This window comes from Schistocerca nitens, chromosome 3, assembly GCF_023898315.1.
Source record: "Schistocerca nitens isolate TAMUIC-IGC-003100 chromosome 3, iqSchNite1.1, whole genome shotgun sequence".
NCBI lineage: Eukaryota > Metazoa > Arthropoda > Insecta > Orthoptera > Acrididae > Schistocerca > Schistocerca nitens.
Window position 1 is genome coordinate 310,900,448 of NC_064616.1, and position 27,189 is coordinate 310,927,636.

The following is a 27,189-nucleotide window of genomic DNA, read 5'->3' on the forward strand; positions in this document are numbered from 1 at the left end:
GCTGGTACTGCAAACGGCTGAAAGCAAGGGGAAACTACGGCCGTAATTTTTCCCGAGGGCATGCAGCTTTACTGTACGGTTAAATGATGAGTGTGTCCTCTTGGGTAAAATATTCCGGAGGTAAAATAGTCCCCCATTCGGCTCTCCGGGTGGGGACTACTCAAGAGGACGTCGTTATCAGGAGAAAGAAAATTGGCATTCTACGGATCAGAGCATGGAATGTCAGATCCCTTAATCGGGCAGGTAGGTTAGAAAATTTAAAAAGGGAAATGGATAGGTTGAAGTTAGATATAGTGGGAATTAGCGAAGTTCGTTGGCAGGAGGAACAAGACTTCTGGTCAGGTGAATACAGGGTTATAAATACAAAATCAAATAGGGGTAATGCACGAGTAGGTTTAATAATGAATAAAAAAAAAAAATAGGAGTGCAGGTAAGCTACTACAAACAGCATAGTGAATTCATCATTGTGGCCAAGATAGACACGAAGCCCATGCCTACTACAGTAGTACAGGTTTATATGCCAACTAGCTCTGCAGATGACTAAGAAACTGAAGAGATGTATGATGAAATAAAAGAAATTATTCAGGTAGTGAAGGGAGACGAAAATTTAATAGTCATGGGTGACTGGAATTCGAGAGTAGGAAAAGGGAGAGAAGGAAACATAGTCGGTGAATATGGATTGGGGGTAAGAAATGAAAGAGGAAGCCGTCTGGGAAAATTTTGCACAGAGCATAACTTAATCATAGCTAACACTTGGTTCAAGAATCATAAAAGAAGGTTGTGTACATGGAAGAATCCTGGAGATACTAGGAGGTATCAGATAGATTATATAATGGTAAGACAGAGATTTAGGAACCAGGTTTTAAATTGTAAGACATTCCCAGGGGCAGATGCGGACTCTGACCACAGTCTATTGGTTATGAACTGTAGATTAAAACTGAACAAACTGCAAAAAGGTGGGAATTTAAGGAGATGGGACTTGGATAAACTGACTAAACCAGAGATTGTACACAGTTTCAGGGAGAGCATAAGGGAACAATTGACAGGAATGGGGGAAAGAAATACAGTAGAAGAAGAATGGGTAGCTCTGAGAGATGAAGTAGTGAAGGCAGCAGAGGATCTAGTAGGTAAAAATACTAGGGCTAGTAGAAATCCTTGGGTAACAGAAGAAATATTGAATTTAATTGATGAAAGGAGAAAATATAAAAATGCAGTAAATGAAGCAGGCAAAAAGGAATACAAACGTCTCAAAAATGAGATCGACAGGAAGCGCAAAATGGCTAAGCAGGACAAATGTAAGGATGTAGAGGGTTATCTCACAAGGAGTAAGACAGATACTGCCTACAGGAAAATTAAAGAGACCTTAGGAGATAGGAGAACCACTTGCATGAAAGTCAAGAGCTCAGATGGAAACCCAGTTGTAAGCAAAGAAGGGAAAGCAGAAAGGTGGAAGGAGTATATAGAGGGTCTATACAAGGGCAATGTACTTGAGGACAATATTATGGAAATTGAAGAGGATGTAGTTGAAGATGAAATGGGAGATACGATACTACGTGAAGAGTTTGACAGAGCACTGAAAGAACTGAGTCGAAACAAGGCCCCGGGTTGACAGATGTGAAAATTACAAAACTATCAGTTTAATAAGTCACAGATGCAAAATACTAACGCAAATTCTTTACAGATGAATGGAAAAACTGGTAGAAGCCGACCTCGGGGAAGGTCAGTTTGGATTCCGTAGAAATGTTGGAACACGTGAGACAATACTGACCTTACGGCTTATCATAGAAGAAAGATTAAGGAAAGGAAAACCTACATTTCTAGCATTTGTAGACTTAGAGAAAGCTTTTGACAATGTTGACTGGAATACTCTCTTTCAAATTCTAAAGGTGGCAGGGGTAAAATACAGGGAGCGAAAGGTTATTTACAATTTGTACAGAAACCAGATGGTAGTTATAAGAGTCGAGGTACATGAAAGGGAAGCAGTGGTTGGGAAGGGAGTGAGACAGGGTTGTAGCCTCTCCCCGATGTTATTCAATCTGTATATTGAGCAAGCAGTAAAGGAAACAAAAGAAAAATTTGGAGTAGGTATTAAAATCCATGGAGAAGAAATAAAAACTTTGAGGTTCGCCGATGACATTGTAATTCTGTCAGAGACAGCAAAGGACTTGGAAGAGCAGTTGAACGGAATGGACAGTGTCATGAAAGGATGGTATAAGATGAACATCAACAAAAGCAAAACGAGGATAATGGAATGTAGTCAAATTAAGTCGGGTGATGCTAAGGGAATTAGATTAGGAAATGAGACACTTAAAGTAGTAAGGGAGTTTTGCTATTTGGGGAGCAAAATAACTGATGATGGTCGAAGTAGAGAGGATATAAAATGTAGACTGGCAATGGCAAGGTAAGCGTTTCTGAGGAAGAGAAATTTGTTAACATCGAGTATAGATTTAAATGTCAGGAAGTCGTTTCTGAAAGTATTTGTATGGAGTGTAGCCATGTATGAAAGTGAAACATGGACGATAAATAGTTTGGACAAGAAGAGAATAGAAGTTTTCGAAATGTGGTGCTACAGAAGAATGCTGAAGATTAGATGGGTAGATCACATAACTAATGAGGAAGTATTGAATAGAATTGGGGAGAAGAGGAGTTTGTGGCACAACTTGACAAAAAGAAGGTACCAGTTGGTAGGACATGTTCTGAGGCATCAGGGGATCACAAATTTAGCATTGGAAGGGTAAAAATCGTCGAGGGAGACCAAGAGATGAATACACTAAGCAGATTCAGAAGGACGTAGGTTGCAGTAAGTTCTGGGAGATGAAGCAGCTTGCACAGGATAGAGTAGCATGGAGAGCTGCATCAAACCAGTCTCAGGACTGAAGACCACAACAACAACAATTCCATAGGTGTTTTCACAAACACATGGAAATGAAGTTCTTTCAATAATACGCTACAAACACAGTTCTCTCTTTGTTTTTGTTCCTGATAGAAAAATTAGTAAAATGAATACCAGGGCAATGATGGATTTGTCAGCTAGTAGGAACGTAAAATCAGAACAAGCAGTTCTATGGTAAGGGAACAGATAAGAAAATCTCATCTTTGTGGCACCACTCCCCAAATAGTGGCTTGGGTCACTTGGGCCTTAACCAGTCCTGATACTCCCATATAAAATACTTTCATGGGCAAAATGCTGCCTGCCTTCAGCCCTGCAAAAAAGTAAAAAAAGCGATTATATAAAGTATTTTCTGTCTAATATGTACCTTCCCCACCTAATAGACGTTTCTTCGTTAATTATGTATTTCCAGGAACCTGAGGTGGTTTTCAAAATTCTGTAAATCCGTAACTGGCATCTCAAGAAATGTTATTACAGTCAATGTTGGCTATTAACAGATGGACAGCAGAAACATCAATCCTAGCAGCATTCTTCATATTGTAAATTGTAAGGAAATGCAATGCCAAACAAGACACTGTCACAGAAAGTGTTTGTGAATTTTTTAGGGATGTGATCTTTGACACTTAATACACACAAAGATATTGAACCAACTGCTTATGATGGGGCAACACTCTGCCAGTAATTGAGTAGTGGAAGGTATGCTAAGTTGGAGAATTTTTTTTAAACTTAGCCAAAACACAAAGATGAATCTGTGTCAGTTTCTTTAAGTGGACCAGCAATTTAAAGATTCCAGAAATTGTGAGAAAGATGAGTACAGAAAATTACACTGCATCTATAGGATTAAGCAACTGTTTGAATTTTTTCCCAAAAATCAATGGTGACTACTGATGATGATGATGCTCATCGGTTTGTGGGGCACTCAACTGCGCAGTTATCAGCGCCTGTACAAATTCCCAATCTTTACACAGCCCAATCTGGCCACTCTCATGAATGATGATGAAATGATGAGGACAACACAAACACCCAGTCTCTGGGCAGAGAAAATTCCTGACCTGCCCAGGAATCGAACCCAGGACCCCGTGATCCAGAAGCAGCAACACTAGTTGCTAGCCCACCAGCTGCGGACCAATGGTGACTGAACTCATGAATGAAGACGATATTGTTAACTATAAAATGGTATCCTAATGTCACCATATCAAAAGCAAGATATTTTAAACAGACAAATTTGGATTATTTTTCAGAGTTAGTGTTTCATAGTACAAAATGATGTTTGCCATGACAGGTAGTTCCGCAAAGACAATGTGTTGACACTCAATTGTGCCAATGGAAGTATTAATATTGAAGATAATGCTATTAGGGCACTCAATAGGATAAACATCAGCAACCTGTATGAATATGAGAAAGTAAATTTAGTTAACTGAACAAAGAAGTTTTTTGTCAAAAGCAAAATTTATGTGATTCTGACACACGAAGATAAATGAACACCATTTTTGTTCGCCACTGGAGAAACTAAAACTGTTGATTCTCACTAAAGCTACAAATCCTTTGGTGTTCAAAAATGTGCATAAATTACATTAACTGTGATGAGCTTGGATGACAGGAATTCAGTTTCTTACACAACTGAGAATGTTTTGCCAAAAGACCAGCTTGTGCTGCTCAATTTGTGCTCTATTAATACATGTCTGGTGTGAAACATTCAATTTGTTTTACTTCCTCTCAGTAAGATGAATAAACATCAACCCACAGTTTTACCACAAGTGCCTCAGCAAATGGTATCTACAGCACAATACTATGTCAGAATCTGGGAACCTACAAAGTCTCCCAAAGGCACTGAGTTACATTTCAGCATGTGGGATGCTGTGAAACCTCAAGTCCTCGAACAATCTTGATAACAAAGACTGGTATGAGTTTGAAGGAAACAAAATGCTAATGTTCATTGTCAAGACTTTGTTTTGATTGACACCAATGTTACAGCATTTAGAGTGATGAGCACGGAGAAACTGCATCTGTGGTCACTGGGCAAACAACTGTAAATAGAAAATCAACAGACAAGAGCTGGGTAAATTGTTTTTCAATGGTAACCAGTATTCTTGTTCGTTGTCATTTTCTCCATATCTGTGTTTTTTATTGGGTTTTGGTCAAGCTTGTTTTCCAGTACCTTCAGACATATCGTTCATATCTGATAAAATGAGTAACTTTGCTTCTTTCTCAAAACACTCCTCCTCCAGTTTTTCATGGCTGCTTTGAGTAAGGATTTTCTATGTATGACATCTTTGAGTTCTTATTTACCTGACAGCTCTGTAGTCTTTCTTACATGTGTGGAATTATATGACACTTTTAAAAATCTACATATAGTCTGAAAATTATTACATATAAACACTGCATCTTTCAAACAAGTAATCCATCTAGTGATGATGGGGGAATGTGATAAAGGAAGTCCTATAATTTGTACATATTTCTATGTTCTGTTTAGAGTATTTTTAAAATTTTATTAAGACAAGATACAAATCTGTCAATGTATGAATATTACTCTTTCAATGCCTCACAAACTCTATGAATAGCAGGCATAATGCAAGTCACATGTTTTTAAGTTACAGAAGATAGATGAGATAGGAACATGCAAGTACAATGTAAGAAGCTTGATCTGTAAACACTAGCCATACCAAATCATATTGTACCCCATCATGTCACAAAACGTGTGTAGTTGAAATTTTGCATCACAGTGGCATTGTTTGTTATCTCAATAAAGCACATTAACTTGTTCTCCATTCATTCAGAGCTCCCACTAAAATATTCAATTTGTAGCAATTCTAGCTGTCAGTAGTCAGTAGTCACTGGGTCATCAGCTACTACTCATTTGATTTCTAGGTAAGATTTTATAATGGGATTGTTAAGCTCGGAAAGGGAACTGCCGCATGCTAGAAAGCTGGTATTGTGTGTTAAAAATTCATTTATGCTTTTTGAGCTTGAATATAACAGTGCCTCACAAGTAAATTTCTGTATCACAGACAACTGCAGCCACACTGTGGTTACTTATTTTTGGTGTGCTTTCACATGCTGCTGAACACGGTTTTGTTGGTACATTTTATCAACTGCATTTGAGACATTACAAATACTGCACATTACAGCACATCTGTCACCCTGAATACCACTGCTACTGAACTACTGAACAAAGTCAGACATTCTCCCAACAATCTTCTTGGACTTCAGATTTTGAATGCAGACAAAAATGAAAGATCAAACTAGCAGAAGAGCACTGCAAGCTGCACAAGCTACACCCGCCACTATATGTGACATACTAAGCCTCAAACTGCTTTTACTCATGGCGTAGTCATGAAACAGGCACTCTGCAAACAGTCAGCACAGGGACCATTTCTTGAACTAACATACTTAAGTAATCTAACCTGTCAGCAATCTTTGTAATTTTGCAAATTTATTTATGAAACTAATAGAGATGGGCACATTTAGTTGTTTTGCTTGAATTTTTGGTGGCTGATTTACTCAAAATTTTGATTAGCATTTCATCAATTTTCTCTTGCATATCTTTTGTTAATCAGGTTGAATTTCAGACAGGAACAACAAAAAGTCTGTTATACAATAAGCTTTTGTTCAAAGCCTTCTCCAGAAAAAAAAAACCAAACACACACACACACACACACACACACACACACACACACACACACACACACACACAATCAAACAAGCAAGCACACCTCTCACACACGACCACTGTCTCTTGCCACTCTGACCTGGTCGGAGCAGCCAGAGATATTGTCCATGAGTGTATGAGGTGTTCTTGCTTCTGCGAATGTGTGTGCATTTTTTCCTTTCCTGAAGAAAGGCTTTGGCCAAAAGCTTAGTTGTAACAGTCTTTTCACTGTGCCTAACTGTAAGTCAATGTGTCATCTTTATGGTGAGTAGCAACTTATCCTTTTCATAGTTGTTGATATTCCAAGCTGGACTTTTGATTGTTTGATATCTTTTTTTAATATTGTTTTGGCTTGCCATGCATGATGATGTATTCTAGCATCTTGCACTACAAAATTATGTTTCTACATTAGGGTTAAAATACATCCCTAACTGAAAAGCACAAGCATTGAGTTGTTGATAGGCACACACAAAAGAAGGAAAACTTACCAACTTTTCACACACACACACACACACAAACTAACATGTTGCTGGCCAGACTATCAGTGCCATTGCTATTTTGCGGCAGTGGGCTGGTTGTGGTGGGGGTAGTGCCAGGTGGAGAGAGAGGGGGGGGGAGGGAGGGAAAGAGAGAGAGGGGGGGAGGGAGGGAGGGAGGGAAAGAGAGAGGGATGGAGGGAAAGAGAGAGGGGGGAGGGGGGAGGGGGGAGGGAGGGAGGCAGGGAGGGCAGGAGGGACAGTGGGTGGGTGCTTAATGGCCCAGAGGAAGGCTGATTTGCCGGCTAGAAATGCGGGAGGGAGGGGTTGCACGTATAGCTGTAGCGACTGGTGTGAAGCGGTACTTGCTAAAGGTGATGTGGGGACATGAACTGGGACATGACAGGACAGAGGTAAGGAAAACTGATGTGTGATGGGTGTTGAGATAGTGGCTTACCTGAAATTGAGGCCAGGATGATTACGGGAATGGAGGATGTGTTGTAAGGATGACTCCCATCTGTACAGTTCATATAAGCTGGTGGTGGAGGGAAGGAACCTGATGGTTTGGGTTGTGAAGCAGCCATTGAAATTAAGCATGTTGCTCTATTTTTCTGCACCAGTTCAGAACAGCATCCCTTTCCCTGGCTATAGCCCAATACCACACAATATTCCTTAAATGCTGTCTATACCATGAAATCCCCCCACACCCCAACAGCCTAACCTTAAAAATTCGCTTCTCTGGATTCCACCCGTCCTTTCACAATGACCTTCACCTACTCAGATTCTACAAGTCTTTATCCCTCATGAGCCTGGTACTGCAAAAACATCTTTTCATGGCACAGACATATGAACCGCCTCTATTCTCTCTGTAAGATACTGTTACTGTGCTATCCTCATAACATACGCAACTTCTCTGAAACAGAAATACCTGCACTCCAACACCTGGAGGAGCATTTCAGACACCACCTCCATAAACTGTCCAATCTGCTGACACCCACTCCCACCTTAGGATACCACCCCATCCATCAACACCCATTCTTTTCACTGTGAACAACCCCCCCCCCCCCCCCGTCAAACTCTCGTAGCACCAAGACCCTGCCTCGCTGACCTCTTCAACTTAACAAATCCTCCAAAACTCCCTCCCAAGACCCCATAAAACCCAAAACCCAACCCAAAACACTGTTTTTAACCTCTCCACTAAAAATGGACATCCTACCCAAGATCCTTCTTACTCCTCCTAATGTGATTGCTCACCCAACCTACACAATATCCTAGTCCATCCCTACACTTCTCCCACTCTCTTGTCACAGGGGCCATATCCCTGTCGTACACCAAGGTGCAAGACCTGCCCAGTCCACCAACCCACCACCCAACGGTTACGCTTCCTCCGTCCTGTTGTCCCACCACAATTCGCATCCCCGTGTTGCCTTCAACGTGTGCTGATTCCCACTGATCACTACAACTATACCTGACACCTTTCCCTCCCACATTTCTAGCAAGCCAACCGGCCTTCCTCTGAGCTGCTAGCCACCCACTCCAGTCCCTCTACCTATCTGAAAAGTCAATGCTTCTGCTTTTTGGTGACTGATCTCCTTCAACCCTAAAGTATTCACACTACACAAGAACTTTCTTACAAAAAATATGCTTCTTTCTTTACAAAAACTCAAGTGTCAAAATGTTTCTGCAGAGTATTATGGTACTTATTTTACTTTTCTGTGATCAACAGCTGATATACAAACAGCATGTTTTCCAGTGGGAATAAATAGCTAGAATTGTAACAATATTCCTTAATATGTTTCCTCTCTCTGTGAGGATGAATTTGAGTTATAAGAGCAGGAAAGTGAAAATTCATTTTGGAAACAATCCTCTAAGCTGTGGCTGAACCATATCTCCACAATATTCTTCCGTCCAGAAGTGCTAGTCGTGCAAGGTATGCAGTAGGCTTCTGTCAAGTTTGGAAGGTAGAAGACAGGTACTAGCAGAAGTAAAGCTGTGAGGGTATGTTGTCAATTTTGCTTGGATAGCTCTCAGCTGGTAGAGCACTTACCTGCCAAAGGCAGATATCCCAGGTTCATATCACAGTCAAACACACAGTTTTAATCTAACAAGGGAACCTCCCAATCGCACCGCCCTCAGATTCAGTTATGTTGGCACAGTGGATAGGCCTTGAAAAACTGAACACAGATCAATCGAGAAAACAGGACGAAGTTGTGTGGAACTATGAAAAAAATAAGCAAAATATACAAACTGAGTAGTCCATGTGCAAGATAGGCAACATCAAGGATAGTGTGAGCTCAGGAGCGCCGTGGTCCTGTGGTTAGCGTGAGCAGCTGCGGACCGAGAGGTCCTTGGTTCAAGTCTTCCCTCGAGTGAAAAGTTTACATTCTTTATTTTCGCAAAGTTATGATCTGTCCGTTCGTTCATTGACGTCTCTGTTCACTGTAATAAGTATAGCGTTTGTGTTTTGCGACCGCACCGCAAAACTGTGAGATTAGTAGACGAAAGGACGTGCCTCTCCAATGGGAACCAAAAACATTTGATCGCAAGGTTATAGGTCAACCGATTCCTCCACAGGAAAACAGGTCTGATATATTCTATACGAGCCTGGTGACGGCATGTGCGTCACATGACAGGAATATGTTGTCGACCCACATAACGTGTACACTTCACGAATGGGTAAAAAGATTCTTCTACCTTGCCCGATTTAGGTTTTCTTGTGGATGTGATAATCACTCCCAAAAAAGTGATGAAAACATAAGAGTTTGTCACATAAACTGCAACAAATGAACGCAACAGTTTCACAATCGCACAGTTTTCCCTGTGCTCTGTCAAAACATATGTTTTGAACGTTTTCAAATTTTTCCGTGTGTAGACCGTCAAATTCTGCATATGTCCAAGCAAATCTGAACATGTCCTGGAATTTTGCAGAGCGAAGTTGATTATGCGTGAGTGCCTGAATTTTGATAATTGACACATGATCATGTAAACAATACTGCTCTGTGTACCTGTGCAGCTTTGCAAAATCATAGAATCTTTTCACAAAGTATTTCACTTGCCGAAAACGAAACACATCTAACAAATGCACAAGAGGTGTACAAGCTGGAGGAATGGTAATCACGTCTACTCCCACACTAAAACTGTACAATGCCTGGTCCTTCTGTCCTGTATAGCTGTCAAGGAGTAAGGCAAAATCTTTGTCCGCGTAAGGAACAATCACACGTTCATTAAAGTCTTTCACTAGTCTTTTCTCCATTTTTCCTGATGCACTGCAATTCACAATGACATTCGGCATTTGCGCAAATACCCTATTCACCTGTTGCTGAACTTGTGGTCCAAATACATCATTTTTTTCCTGCAAACATAAATAAAATGCAGGTAAAAGAAATTCTGCTTTGTTCAGAGCATATTGTATGGTATAACTATGTGAAGTGGCATGCAGCTGGTCTACAGTACATTCCGTGTCGCCTTCTCCAACTAACGATAATGTGCGGGTCGATTTCATTTCATAGTTAAAACTGGACTGATCTTTGTTGATAATATACTTTATACTGTTGGAATCTGACATTAGTTTCTGTAACAAACGTCTTGGAACACTCTAAAAGTTCTTCCAGTTTATTCGCGTAGTTCTTGCTTACATATTTCGTAATCTTCCTACTCGTAATTTTGTATTTTCTTTTAAATGTGACAAGCCAATGAGATGAAGCCTTGAAGTCCAGGCCGATTTGTTTAGCGTAGGTCTGTATCATGCACTGCACTTAATTCATTTCTGGCTTTAATAAATTGTCAGTATACATGGTTTTCTAGTTCACTGAACTTCTGTCTTCGGGTTTCACCTCGTTCCCCGACTTCTTTGCAATATTTAATTGTGTTTTTTTCCTCCATCACTTTAAGTTTCTTAAATTTATTTTTTACTTCACTCCATAATCTATATTTGCACCTTTTAATTGGTTTGACAGTAACCTGTATTGGAGCATTTCCTTCATGTAACCCAAAGAAATACCATCAGATTGAAGTCGCAGTATTTCCTCTTCGCGTTCTTCATATGGATCGTCAACAATCTCATCACCTGGTACATACAGTCCCGCAGCAATCAGCAAGGTATCGTCATCACCACACGTACTTGTTTATCAACAAATGTAGGAAATAATCATACAAATGTCCGACAATCGTTCGATCCCTTAAGGAACTTCCTTACAGTTAGGAAAATATTCATTGACCTTGTTATTGAAGTCACGAGCTATATTTGCTGGATTCATATTGCCCACAGAATACATCTCACGTATTTAATGCACTCTCGTCCAAAGTAGCGAACAGTCAACTGCTGGTCAGGGAGCCTCATTAGCAGGAATACTCTCTCTTCCGTGCGCTGTAGTCGACTGACGTCGTGTGTTTCTATGTTTGTTTAGGTGTAGCGTCCTCATACTACAGCGCAGTTACCATGCATCGGACGGACAGATAATAATTGTCTGAAAACAAAAAATTAAACTTTTCACTCGAGGGAAGACTTGAACCAAGGACCTCTCGTCCCGCAGCTGCTCACGCTAACTATGGGACCACGGCGCTCCTGAGCTCTCACTATCCTTGATGTTGCCTACCTTGCGCATGGACTACTCAGTTTGTATATTTTGCTTATTGTTTTCATAGTTCCACACAACTTCTTCCTGTTTTCTCGATTGATCTGTGTTAAGTTTTTCAAGGCCTATCCACTGTGCCAACTTATAACTAAATCTGAGGGGGGTAAGATGGGGAGGTTCCCTTGTAAGAGGAAGTTTCAGTTATTTTTCTCATTCTTTTAGTGAAATATCTTAGTGTTTCCTACAAAGATACATATGCAAGGTATTCAGTCAAAGTTAAAGGATTGATTTCAAAAAGAGTGAAGCAAATTAAAAAGAAATGAAAGAAATAGGATTGGTCGTGCACTTAATAGTTTCAGAGAAATTGTAGAATTGGAAATTTAAGTCCACTACTTGGGGCTCTGTCAATGCAGTGGCCATTACCTCCATTTGGCAAACAACCGCACCTGGTCTGTGACAGCTCACTGTGCAGCACAGGCTTTGTGGCACAATACAAAGCTGTTTGAGATTTACAGTGGCTATGGAAACACGTTCTTACTGCTACTATTATACTTCCAACTTAACAGCAATGAAGTAAACCTGTGGCAACTCTGTGATCAACCACTTATTTCTGTGTGTGGCACCAAATTGTACTGCTAAATTCACTTTATTGTCACTTATCATCTCAATGAAATACTGCGATTAATTCTTACCTAATATATGATATTGAGGTTTTTGTCTCCAGGAATGTTGTTCCACACAAGGTTACAACAATTTTTAAGTTTAATATTGTGAAAATTTTGACTTTAGTCACCATTATACCAATGAGTGTTCTCCATGCGCCAGAATCGTGTTGGTTTTATGATACCTCTCGTCACGTCATGTGAAGGTAATGTTTTTTGCCACTACAAAAAACACTACAGACCTGCAATACTTTATGTCAGTCCTTTCTAACTTGTTTGGTCCAGTTGCAAATGGCTAGAATGAAATTCAGTAACATAATCATAAGAAAATCTCAATGTTCAGGCTGATGTTTTTGTAATGACTGAATAACAATCAGCTTTTGACATATTTTCTAGCAGACTGTGACAGACTTGATAAATTATTGTTATTGCTGTTATGGAGAAGTCAGGGCCATCCATATGGATGGGCTAACAACAAACAATGCTGTCATTTTTATCATACCTGATACTGAAAGACCCTTTTTGATTTATAGGCAAAATACTATCACAGCTACAGTATGAAATCAACTATGCATTACTGTACAGGAAGGATGTGTTTCATGTTGTATGGTGGACATCACAGATGCACAATTGCTGAGCGAGGAGAATATGCCTGTTAGATCAAAAAGAAGAGGAAGAAAACTAATTTTGGACTCACAGCTTGTACCAATCCCATGTTGACCTTTCATCTACAGAGACCATCAACAGAACATTCTCTGTTTAGTAATTATGCATTGTAACTATAAATAACAAAACCAAATTCCATATGCAGAAAAGTACTGGTGTTTTCTTGTAATAGGTCTAGAATACTGAAGACACCAGTTCTGCATAATTTCTGAAGAAATGTTTCCTCTTCTAGGCATTATAAATCTAAGTAGGAAAACAGATATGTTGCATTTCACCTGCATCGGTGCTGTACAAGACTTTTTAACTCTGGCTTTAACTGTTGATGGCCTTATGCTGAAAATATTTATTTCTTTAGCAATCCAGGTATTTTCATGCAGTTTTAGGATGTCCTTTGTGGGCATAAACTACACAAGAAGTATAACAACATTGGTATACAGGTGCCCATTTCTTGACTGCTGAAAATGATGGAGAGGCTCATTATAAACATCGTCAAACTTCATATTTACTCCTGCGAGTGGTAAAATTACAATTGAAATGAATCTTACCATGGAAGAATATTCCACGTAAGCAATTTGAACAAAATGTATACACTATGAATGCTTTAAAAACCACACTAATAAAAATATTCTTCAGATAAAGTTGAAACTTGACTAATGTTATTGCACCTGCACCAAAATAAGAAAAACAAGAAAATTGATCTCATGTATGACAGTAAAAACTGCACCCTATGAAAAGGAGATTAACAAAAAATTGAAGCAGCCGAGAAGAGCTTTCTGAAGTCACTTCTTAGAATAATGCTAAAAGACATAGTGGTGATTGAAGGTATAGGACAAGACCTACATGTAAAAAAAAATGACAGAAGTGATTAGACATTAAAGTAGTAGTAGGAGGAGTAGGAGTAGGAGTAGTAGTAGTAGTAGTAGTAGTAGTAATAATAATAATAATAATGCACCTGCCATGGCAAGCAATACATTTCAACCAAATTGGGAAATGGGATAGAGGATGGCCAACCAAGGGTTGAAGACAACAGTTTAGTTAAATGCCTTTGGTTATGGAAAGGGGAGAAGGAGGAGGTCATATATGAGTAAAGCCAAGAAATTTACTCCTAGCTCTCATAGGCTGTATACATGTCACATCACGAGAAGCTGCATTGTGACACATGAGAAACCATTAGTACAGAAAAGACAATATAAAGAGTAGGACTCATTGAAAGAAACCACATTCATTAACCATCTTGAGAATTTTGCATCTTTAAGAAGTTTTATAAGGTGTCCACGTATGGTATTTTGAAGAAGCTCCTGCATTTTTAGCAGCCAGGTCAGACAGTGATGTAGCATCTCTGCATGGTGTTTCCTTCTTGATAATATTGATGAATAGAAAGTCACACTCTAGGAATTCTGAGAATTCCTCCATCTACCAACTTCAACAAAATAGATTTAAGAGGACTACTTTTGCTCAACTATTAAGGGACTACAATCTGGTAACTGCCAGCTCAGTCTAAGTATAAATGCAACCATAACCTCCAGTTCCCCAACCACTTGCTTTGTTATGGTTCTCGTATCTGACTGCTTCATTGTACCATTTTCCTTAAACCCACTGATGTTAGCTAAAATTATGCTATACCATATGATAAGATCTGCACTGTTATTATGTTGTTCTTTTCTCTCTCTTATGTGACATCTGCCTTAAGTAAACTGACCACGTGTCTCTTTCATCTTTTTAACAAATTTTACACTCTTTGAGTTGTGCTTACACTTTATGAATATAAAATGGGAAGAGAACGTTCAAAAGTAATCCCACTCTCTTGGTGACACACAGATTTTGAGTAACAGAGAATGCTATGTTATTGGCTTTTCTGAACAGTTCACCAAAACAACTGCATGTTGAGTTATGTGGACTAATTCATAACAATTCTGTCCAGTGGATAGTTGGAGGAATTGCAATAAACTCAAATCCACCATACCTGGACAACTTAATAACTGGGATAGGAGGTGCTTAAGAGACTGCTCATTAGGAAGTTTTTCACCTCATCAGCATAGGTCTCACACAGAGGTTGAGAGTTTATTTAGAAAGGCTTCTAACATCCAGCAAATCGAGTGAGTAAACCATGATCCCCGCTGTTCAGTGTACTAAAAAAGAGGATTGGGGTGTTAACTAGTTCTCTGTTCATGTAATCAAGATCTACCACAGCCAGATACAGTTGACACTGACTGATCTTGCTGACAATTTACTGTCTGGAACAACAAGAGGACTATCTTTGTCTCGAGGTGTGCTACAAATGTAGTCAGTAAGTTCTAACTGATGAAGCACATTGATAAAGATGCTTCAGAGGAAGAAGAGGGAGGGAGAGAATGTTTTGTAGTCTAAAGCATAGGGTAATTATACAGCAAAAACTAGACAAGCACAAGTAGGACTCATGCTCCGAGGGTTCCATGCCAACTTAATTATGAATATAGATAGTTCATCCACTGCAGGAATCAAAAATCTCAATGATTTTCACCTGTTATCATTATCAGTACTGGCAAGATACTGAAAAGGTTTCGAGAAAGTTTTAATTTTCAGTTTAAATTTTTTGTGTAGCTTTGCAATTGCTATAGTAATTTTTCATTTATTTTATCATCTGCTCCTGTCCCTACTGCAATTACCGGTAAGATTTTATGGAAGACTCCAGAGAAGAAAACAGTACATTCAGCCATTTGTGTAGTTACACGAATGTAAAATTGTTCTGTGGAATGCTTCAATGGATATTGTATGGGATGTCAGATTCCCATCTCAAGCAATGGAAGTGCACTCTTGCATCAGTTACCAGTATTACTTTACTTTGAAGCATTACAGGTGCTGCACATACTGCAGGCATAGCCTGTCAAGGAATGTTTGCATGTAGAATGAGCATTTCATAAAGGACCTGAAATGCTAGCATCACATGGTGCAGTAGTTGGGCAAGCCTAACACATACCACTACTGGATGGCTAAGGCATCTTTTACACTGTGGTAGGAGACTTGACCTCATCGAAGCTCAGCCAATTAGCACAAAATATTTGTAAATTATATATAAAAACCTTTCTTGTGAATCACTCCGCCTATCACTAAAAACCAGATGAAAATCCCTGAGATTTTTTACAAATTATGAATTTAATGTAAGTTTGCAATATTGTTTCATGTGATATAAGTACAAATTAGCAATTTTCAGGTTATTCCATTACTTACTCAACAGGAAGTACCCTATAGGTTTTGACTGGAATGACTTAGAAGCTTAAATATTTTCCACTGCCAAGGGACTGTAGATCTTAGTATGCGACATAAATTTTCTACTTGATACCAATACCCATTCCTGACAAAAAGGTGTCTTAACAGTCAGATGGACAACAAAGTGATTCTATAACGATTCCATTTTTACCGACTGAGATACAGAACTCTAAAAAGCAAAGAAAGTGAGGGCAAGAACATAAATCCAGAAAGCAAATTCATTGCAGAGGACTCTTTACAGCATATAATACTAAAAGAATAATTTTCAATATGGGTCATACACATTAAAAGAGAGATCCAAATAACCCCCCCCCCCTGCAAAAATAAATAAATAAATCTGGGAGGGAGGGAGGGAGGGAGGGAAAGAGAGAGGGAGGGAGGGAGGGAGGGAGGGAGGGGGAGAGAGAGGGGGAGGGAGAGCGAGAGTGGGAGTGTGTGTCATCTTTCATGTATCTAACAAATCAATACTAAAACAATTTTTGGGACTCATTTATGTCTGTTTACAAACTGAGTATACACATTCCTTGAGGAAAATAAGCTTTCCTTAAATGGTTCAGGAAACACACTCCTGTAAAATGCAGTTTCGTTTTTTTACACACAATACCTTGTAAATACTAGATGCAAGTGCCGAGGTAGTTTCTGTTGTCCTACATTTCTGGACATTAGACACTGGAACAGACTGCCAACTAATAATCAAGATACCAACATATGAATTATCTTCTCTTATATGTGACTGGTTCCAAGAATTTTTGACTGAAGGAACCTAGTACATTACACTGCAGCAAATTTTCAACATAAAAGAAAGTGGCATTGCTGTTCTGCAAAGAAGTGCAACAGGAACACTAATGTTCTAAACAAATTACCAGCACACTCAGAGTATTTGCTTACAGTGCTACTGTCCATGGTCAAGTATCTTCCCTGGATAATTGTAAGGAAATACACAATTACTTTGTGTACTTGATGAGATAAATGTAAGAAAATGAGTGGTAAACATCTGAAACATGTCAAATCATCGAAATACCTTGATGTTTTACTATGAAGTGATATGAATGAACAGTCAAAATGAATAGTAGGGAAGATGAATGGGACACTCAGATTTGGTGAGAGGGTACTGGGAAAGTGTAGTGCGCCTGTTAAAGGGAACAACTACAAGACTCAGATGCACCATATCCTACAGAACCGTGTCAGTATTTGGAGGTCTTAAGATGTGCTGCTAGGATAATAACAGACTGATTGTGGCACAGATGTTCAACTAACTTAAATGGGAACTGTTTTAAGAAATGCAATATTTTCTACAAACCCTGTCAGATAAATTTAGAGCATCACCATTCAAAGTAAACTGTGCAAATGTTCCACTGCTTCCACTGTACATTTCATATAGGAAGAAAGAATAGTGTTTAAAAGTCCCAGTACCACCCAGGTTATTACAGAAGGAGTACAAGCTTTTCAAGGAGTCATTCGTACCTTTGACTTGAATTATTTAAGGAAATCACAATGTGTAAATCTTGATGGCAGGATGCAGATTTGAGCCTCAGTCCACCCAAAGATGAGTACAGTGTCTTACCACTAACAAGAAGACCATCAGACCTGTTAATCATGCATTAATTAAATGTGTGTGGTGTTCTACGAATTTGTATTTCGGTTGCTTCTATGACCAGTACCACCCGGAATTGTGTTCTGGCACAGAAAGCGATGCAAGTGATATCCAGCAAGACAATTCTGTAATGTATTCTGTAACAAACAGAATACACATTTGAAGAAAGTTTGCAGGAATGACTGATTTAGTAATGAAGTTACTGCAGCGAAAATGAGTATTTTTGAACAATTTTACATGACACATAGTGTTTAATGGTTGGTGTGTGTGTGTGTGTGTGTGTGTGTCAGAGAGAGAGAGAGAGAGAGAGAGAGAGAGAGAGAGAGAGAGAGAGAGAGAGACTCAAACCAACCCAGAAGAACTTTATTGACTGTGACAACGGCCGCGGAAGTCTACGTTTATATCTGAACAGAATATCAAACTGAAAGGAAAATGAAAATGAAAATGTGAGTATGGTTAATTCCATTAGTAAATACAAGGTTAAAAATATACAAAGAATTTTACAGAGATGAGGGATCATTGTCTATAGCAATATATACTATGTGAACAAAATTATCTTGATGACAACAAATAATATTTAAAAAATAGTGAAATCACCTATCATGTGGAGCACACAGGTAGTGACTGCACAAAAAGGCAGCATGAGAAACAGATTGGTTGTCTTGTCCAGATCACAGATTCACAATATTTTAATATACTTTAGAGTCAAATGAGTAATGGGAGACTTTTGCCTGCTCAACATATTTATGACAACTGTTGCAACATACTGAACTGGAAACATTTTATGAGGTGTTAATAACCCAAGAAGACTTTGAGAGAGAGGAATGAATGCCAAAAACCATTTTGAAAGGAAGTTCAGAGATTAATGTCTTGCTGACAATGAGCTCATTAGTGACAAAGCACCTCCTTAGTAGGATAAGGATGACTGCATGAATCAGCCGTAGTGTTACTGTCCTGAAATTTATCAGAAATGATTTAGAGAAAACAACAAAAACATAAATAAGTAATGATGAGATACAAATTTGAACCTCACTTCTCCCAAATACAAGTTAACTGCACTATCTCATTCAGACACAAAAGATTTGTTTATAAATTGTTATCATCCATTTACGCTATTACAAAGAAATACTACAGTGTATAGAAGTTTACCATAACACTTTTTGGTGAAAAGTGTGAAAATTTGATATTCATAACTATAGAGCTAATGAGTAACATTAAGAATTGCACACCCTGCTACATGTAATGTGTAGTGATCCCACTGGGCCATGGAACAGTTCACTGGTTCATTAGTGTCTACAGTCAATTTACAAGCAGAAGTACTAAAGTGTGGCCTGTTTCTAGTGGAGAGGGTTTGGAACTCCTGTTATCTTATACAGAAAAGTTACAACAGAGTGCTACAACGTCATTTTCACCCACCTATACTATTGATCACTGAAAGCCAGCTTAGAGTGGAGTATTTATGTTCTAATGTTCCTTACACTGCACATTCATCAGGCTAATTTTATAAAATTATTGTTTTAATAAAACAATTACATTGCTGGGAGCACTGATCTCCATATAAATGTTTTGGGATGCTGAGAGCCAATCAGACAACATAGGTGCTTAGTTACATCCCCTGTAAAAACAGGGGACGTAACTATCACAAAAGCAAATGATTGAAAAACTGAGTTCAGTTCTGTATCTGAGACGTAAAGAGTCACAAGTACCATTTCTGCAGTTTCGACATAATTTTGTACTACTCGCACACTGATTCACTTGTGGCAGAAGGGAAACTGTTCTGCTCCATGCCATAGCCAACTGAGGGTATGTTGAAAGAGTGCTTGTCCATTTAACCCCATCTATCTCAGCCCTGGGTTACAGTGGGACTATCACTCTTCTTCCACAAATGAAACTGCAGAAATTGGACTTCTGCCCTACAGATTTTCAAAAGTGTGTTCACACATTTTTTATTTTTTACTGTATATGGGTAACAAAATGCTAGAATCTTTATACAATCAACTGTACCCCAAACAAACAAAATAATCATAATGTCACTACAACACCAAAATCAGTTTCGCAAAATCACATATCAACAGCACCCCTAAAATTAAATTCCTGTGGAACACAATATTAGACTATCAGTGCTGAATAAATAATATAGTGTATTGGGATAATTGATAAGTAATAACTAATGCAGAAGTAGTATACAATAAAACTTCCATAAATATTGTCACACAATTATTAAATTTATGGTTAAAATTATTATTACTTAATCATGCATCATTATTAAAATTATTAAATTACTTTATAAAAATTATTCATCAACAGTCACAAACCCCCACTCACTCTCTTTTTTAGTATACTAGCAGTGTACCAGATAAAATGGAAAACAATGCTAGACCAGTCCATATTGCGCAGTCTGGATATTGCTACCCACATTCCAGTATCATGCACTGGAGTTTCAAGCAAAGCATGTGGATTCTCCATTGACTACAACCATGGGTTTTGTGCGTTCCTCTTAATAAAAGATTTAAATCATTTGCAGCAAAGGATTTGCTTTCTATGATCCACATCTTTCAATTCTTGGGCTGTTGCCACTTTATATGGGAACAACTTCAATGTCTGCCTAATTGCTTTACGCATGGTCGCAAACTTGATGTGTGGCAACTTGCACAATGATTTTGCTGTTGTTACGACATAAAGTCAACTGCTGGCATGCCAGTCGGGAATGACAGAGAAGAGATGGCTGTGAGAAGATGTCAACCAATCACACGCTCATCGACCCCTCTCCAGGATGACATTGCGACAGCAGCGGCCCCTATGAGAAGAGGACATAAGCACCACGCCCAACTGGTTGCAGTCTGGTCGAATAGTAGCTTCAAGATTAGGCACTTGTATAGCAGTGACTTAGGATTGTTTATACTGAAGACGATTGCTTATTTTATATGTCGCCCTTTGCTTGCGATACATCTGTGTAATTGACAAGAGTTAAGTATTGTAATCTTTCCCTTTTGTAATAAAACTCATTAATATGATTTGTTTGAATGTTGTCTAGCAATTTGAGGAAGCAGGTTTCCTAGACATCCCAAACTTGACAACTAGGCTGGATTTAACAGCTGAGCTCTGCTGCATAGTCAGAAATATCAAACAACTTATGTTTGTTTGGTTCTTACAGTTCATATGGCCTCTAACACTAACAAGGGGAGGCCGTCAATTGTGAAATTCAGATTCGATTCATACTGCGCATAATAAAAGCTCATGGCCAGATTTGTAATGTGGCAAAGCACCAAGATGCACTTCTCAGCCGTTGTCGAGAAAATTGACAGTTAAAAGAAACCGTTGCGGTGAAATACTCTCTACGACTAGTAATTTTCTACAGCGTCGTGGTGCAGCGGTAAGCGCTCGCGTTCGTAATCCGAAGGTCGCCAGATCGAATCTCGCGCCATTCAACCTTTTTTTTATTTAGTATTTGTTTTTTGTAATTCAAATGTATATATATATATATATATATATATATATATATATATATATATATATATAAAATTCCGGGCAATCAGTTGCAACAATTATGCATGTAATAAGTTGTTGAAAGTCGTTTGTCGTGGAAAAACTGGCGACTTCGAACATCATTATGTTTTCCGCAAACAAAGTTGTATTTCACAAATGTTATTAATTGTCTTCATAATGTTAACCACATATAGTTAACGGAGGACGTAGAAACGATATTCCGAAACGAATACGTATAGCGTAAGTCAAACGTTCGAATTAGAATAGAGACCCCACGAACACAAACTTGCTGTGGCAGGTATGAAATATAAACTCCGTTACTCGCTCGTTACACTTGAAGGACAGATGTTGAATGGGCCAAAACGAGCCGCCGCATAACAGCGTAGTTGCGTGCTAACTTCGAAAGAAGGTAGATGCGGTCCCTAGTGCAACTTATAACATCGTCGAAAATCAGTGCAGACGGGAGAGCTTTGGTACACCCTGTTAAACAAATGGAAAAATGGAGGCGGTACGATTGGAGAGCGATCCGCCTTCATTAATAGATTTACAAAAAAATAATAATAAAAAAAATTGCATGGCGCGAGATTCGATCCGGCGACCTTCGGATTACGAATGCGAGCGCTTACCGCTGCACCACGACGCTGTAGAAAATCATTAATCGTAGAGAGTATTTCACCACAACGGTTTCTTTTAACTGTCGATTTTCTCGACTACGGCTGAGAAGTGCATCTTGGTGCTTTGCCACATTACACCTCTGGCCATGAGCTTTTATTATGCGCAGGATGAATCGAATCTGAATTTCACAATTGGCGACCTCCCCTTGTAAGTGTTATTGCTAAGCGGTGTAATGAAGCCGTAGAGGACTAGTCGATAGTATACCATGATGAATACAGGCATGCACGAGGATGTGCTACTGGGTAGGTGTGTACAGCAATCTGGACCACCACCTCTGAAGGTCTCGCTGTATGGTGGTACAACATGCAATGTGTGGTTTTCATGAGCAATAAAAAGGTCAGAAACGATGTTTATGTTGACCTCTATTCCAATTTTCTGTACAGATCTCGGAACCGAGGTGATGCAAAACTTGTTTTGATGTGCATATGTACCACCTGTCAGCATTACAGTAAGTTTTTCCGCTGTCAGCTAGTCTGCGTTATATCTTAGATACATTCATCTGCCATATAATTATATATATGTCACACAGGTAACAGAACAGTAATAAATCTCTCAATAAACTACTTGTTAGGTGACTCTGATCACTCTCTGAGAAAATTCCCTGTATGCTTGATGTATGTATGCAAATTTCTTTTCCTTCAGGAATGTTGTATTAAAAACAAATAAATTGTATGTTAACTAGGTAAGAACTGTTATATCATTGGCTGCATGTCCTTGCTCTTTTAAATGGCATCTAAAGGCAGGTGTGTTTGAGACTAATGTGTATCTGTTTGTGACACTATGTCTTGAAATATATTTTAATTCTGATTTCTGAAATGCACAGTGGTTCATTTCTGACACCTGTTTTCAATAGGGAGAACCATGAACTTACTTTGTTCAGTATTCCCATCTACAGAATATTCTCAGTGTGCTAACTGAGACTTTTATTAATGCCTTAGTTAATGTGTGCCACAAAAAAGGGCATATAGATGTTTCTTCAGCTTTTAGGGAGGCTATTTGATAGTAATCCTCCGTTATGTAATTGTATCAGAGCCAAGTCATCCAGCCTGCCATCCAGTACTTGTTGATGTGCAGCGTAGTTAGGTGTTAATCTAGCCATTTCTTTGCTTTCTTTTTGATTCCCATCAAGCTGTCTGATTAAATTCTATGCAATTATACTGCTATGTGAGATGGCCATCTCCTCCAAGGTTTCAAGCCATTTCTTTTGCCTTGTTTCACTTAGTGCTTTCATAAGAGTTGTGCCACAAGCTATTGTCTCATCACTAGGGTCGTTTGAGTACAGTTCTTCGTATTTCACTACAATGTTTTTGGTGCCCCAGTGAGTCCTGTTATGAAGTTCTCTCTATAGCCTCCTGGAATGTGCTTTTTTGACATTTTACAGAACACTTGTACAAACAGTGTTTAATTCTCGGGTACAGGACTTATGTTGTTGATTTCTTTAACCAAAGTTGCCAGAACTATTTTCATTGATACATGATTGGTTTTTAATTATTTCTACTTTTGCATAACATTTAACTGTTTCGTTCAGTTCATCAAGGCACTGTTGGTTCAGATTGTCCCACTCCTTAATGGTGACTCAGTGCAGCTCCCTCAGAGTGGTTGGTGGGTCACGTCATCCATAAACAGCCCTTTTCAATCTATTCCAGGCATCTTCGATAGGGTTCATGTCTGGAGGACATGCTGGACACTCTAGTTGAGCTATGTCGCTATCCTGAAGGAAGTCGTCCATGAAGATGAATGCCTCATCAATATGCTGTCGATATGGTTGCACGATCGGCCAGAGGATGGCATTCACATATCATACAGCCATTACGGTGCCTTCCATGACCACCAGCGGCGTACGTCGGCCCCACATAATGCCACCCCAAAACAGCAGGGAACCTCCACCTTGCTGCACTCGGACAGTGTGTCTAAGGTGTTCAGCCTGACAATTGTCTGGCTGAAGGCATATGCGACACTCACTGGTGAAGAGAACGTGATGCAAATACTGAGTGGTCCATTTGGCATGTTGTTGCCCCATCTGTACCATGCTGCATGGTGTCATGGTTGCAAAGATGAAACTCGCCATGGATGTCAGGAGTGAAGTTGTGCATTGTGCAGCCTATTGCACACAGTTTGAGTCATAACATGACATCCTGTGGCTGCACGTAAAGCATTATTCAACATGGTGGCACTGCTGTCAGGGTTTTTCTGAGCCATAATCCGTAGGTAGTGGTCATCCACTGCAGTAGTAGCCCTTGGGTGGCCTGAGTGAGGCATGTCATCGACAGTTCCTGTCTCTCTGTATTTCCTCCGTGTCTGAACAACATCGCTTTGCTTCACTCCAACCAAGACTCCTGGACACTTCCCTTGTTGAGAGCCCTTCCTGGCACAAAGGAACAATGCAGACTGAACCGCGGTATTGACCCTCTAGGCATAGTTGAACTACAGACAACACGAGCTGTGTACCTCCTTCCTTGTAGAATCACTTGAACTGATCGGCTGTTGGACCCCCTCTGTCTAATAGGCACTGCTCATGCATGGTTGTTTACATCTTTGGGTGGGTTTAGTGACATCTCTAAACAGTCAAAGGGACTGTGTCTGTGATACAGTATCCACAGTCAACGTGTATATTCAGGAGTTTTGGGAACCGGGGTGATGCAAAACTCTTTTTGATTTGTGTAGTACACAACAACCTGTCACCAACACAACAGAGAATTTCCAATATATGTGGTTGTGTGCTTCTCACATTGTTTCACATCCACATACAGGGTTGAGAAGAATAATCTGATAAATTTTGATTGACAGGAACAAGAGTCTTTCATAGCCTCATGTGTCAAATTAAAATTCAATTTCTAGTTTTATTTCTGATATATCAACAAAGAAAGTAATCATAGTAACTTGAAAATTATAAATCCACCAAGTGTTCCCTGTTTTTCCTCATGCACTCATAACAACATTTTCAGTTGCTCTTGGACTGTGATTTTGTCTTTTTGGTTTCATTTCCAATAACTATGTTCTCCATCAGTTATTCATCCACAGCAATATTGTATGCCTATCAGGAGTAGAGCGTTTTGATTTAAATAGGATTATCTATAACATAAACATCATGTAGTAATTACAGAATTACTATTTCTAAAATTGGCTTTAGCCACAAAAAGCATGATACTCACTGGATCAACTCATAATAGCTACAAAAATGGTAGGAAGAGTGCTACTAGGCAACAACCATCCTGCCTTTTCAGTGAAGTTTGGCTGTTGAAGCAATACACTGACGGACACAAAATTGTCATACTATTTTGCTTGATGCTGCATATGATCTTTCTAACATTTACACAAGTTCTTTGCTATGCAGTTGTTCAGCAGTCATGTGGCACATACTGATAATGGGAATTTAGTATATTGTAAACATCAGCCAGTTACATGGGCATATGTTGCGTGTACATGTGAAGTGAGCTCCAAGTATTTATTGATATGATGATACATGGCACTGGTTTGTAATTATTTTTTTATGTTTTGTCTTTTTGTACTTCTTAACACAGACAATTTACTACACTGCTTTGTAATTATTTTTAAAAATATGTTTATCTTCTGCAAACAGGGCTGCTCATTACAGGCTGTAGACAAACTCTGCTCAAGTAATGAAACAAATTGTTATATACAGCAGCCACAGTCAATATTTTATTGAAAATAATATTATTCCCACAAATGAATGTTCTGAAGCTCAAGTACATGTGAATAAACCTCTTACAACACTATGTCTCTGCAAGGGTCTGGAACCTGATTAATCTAATCTGTCTCAGTACTCTTCCTCTCTATTCATTGGTCATCATTTCCCCTCTTACTGAAACTAGAAAACCTTTAAATTAAGTTTTTGTCTCATCAACAATTCTTCGCATGAATACATGCAAGCACAATTCACTTACTTTAATAGTTTTGCTTATCCTTCCTCGCACTTTTCTCATCACTTCAAGATCCTTCGTTGTAACAAGTATTTTACAGCCAATGTCAAATGCATCAATGACATCACTTGAGGCAACATCATCTAATATAAGAAGACCTTCTCTTAAATCTTTATCTGTGTAGTATCGTTTAAGTGTTTCTCGGAACCAAGTCAGATTCATAAGTTCCTGCCTCTGAAATTCATCAGGAAATAATCTCCCTGTAGCTTGCAACTTCCACAAAAGGTGATTCACATGAGACAAGACATTACTTCCAGAATCGCCCACACTCAGCCAGAAAACGCAGTTCTGAAAAACAAAAGCATTATTAAATAATGCTACTGGTACTCTAGTACTTTTACATATTTAGTGAAGAATCAAAATGTGTATACATTCAATTTACACCACATTTACCCTTTCATTTTCCACCAAATAAATTAATTATCATCTCTAGCTCAGTTAGCTTCACAAAAACATATGAACTGCATAGTAAGTTAGTTGATTTGATGGTGAAAATAAACACAATACTTGTAACACCTTAGAATTACTGACAAAAGTGGAAACTTTACATATGTGTGGGAATAAATACACTATAATTGATGTTATTGAAGATAATTATAGATAGTCACTAGTATAGACTAATTTAAACATTTCAATTTTTCTAAGTATGGAACTTGCAGCAGCTCAGATTGGCTTGATTGAGAGTTCCAGCAGTATTTATTTTACCAACCAAAGATGAAGAAGAAAACAGAGCTTGTTACTATAAAACTTGAAGGAACTCGCACTGAAAAATCTTAACTTCCTCAGAATTTGGTATCTGGAAAGTGTAGGAAAATAATAAACAGTTTAAGTATACCATTGCATACATTTGAATTGTAAGCTGTGATGCACTTTGCTGCTTTGGAGCAGAAACTTTTTCATTAACATTATTTGTAATAATTTACATATTATTTAGACTTTGAAACTAATGTTTATTTTTTATGACTCTTTTAAGATCTATGTAAATTAGTTGTTTCTTTTGTAGAATACCTTGTTACAACACAGTTCTCGATAAACAGTACCAAAATCTCTGGCAAATGTTGTGTTTGGCAGTAGTTACACGAGGATAAGCTTTATGAAGTAGTTACAAATTATAAATAATTGTGTCTGAGGCAAGACAACTCATCCATACTTAGTATATGAAACAGTGAGCGATGACTAGATTAGGAGAAGAGAGGCGGTCTACAGCATTAAAAGCTGCTATAATATCAATAAACACAAAAGATTACAATGTCCAATTAGTTTAAGAGTGAAACTTTTATTTCTCTCTCCTTAATTTCTCACTTAAGTAATAATTTACTATCCTCTTGAT

The 27,189-nt window shown here is 38.7% G+C and overlaps 1 protein-coding gene across 1 annotated transcript in view; it reads right to left on the bottom strand.

Annotated features, from left to right (window-relative positions):
• The window catches only part of LOC126248282 (apoptotic protease-activating factor 1-like), a 274,185-nt gene that overhangs the window by 209,607 nt on the left and 37,389 nt on the right, over positions 1 to 27,189 (bottom strand). Inside the window, exon 4 of the mRNA XM_049949131.1 lies at positions 25,824 to 26,147. Within this exon, the coding sequence (XP_049805088.1) occupies positions 25,824 to 26,147 (324 nt within the window). The remainder of the gene's footprint in view (positions 1 to 25,823; positions 26,148 to 27,189) is intronic.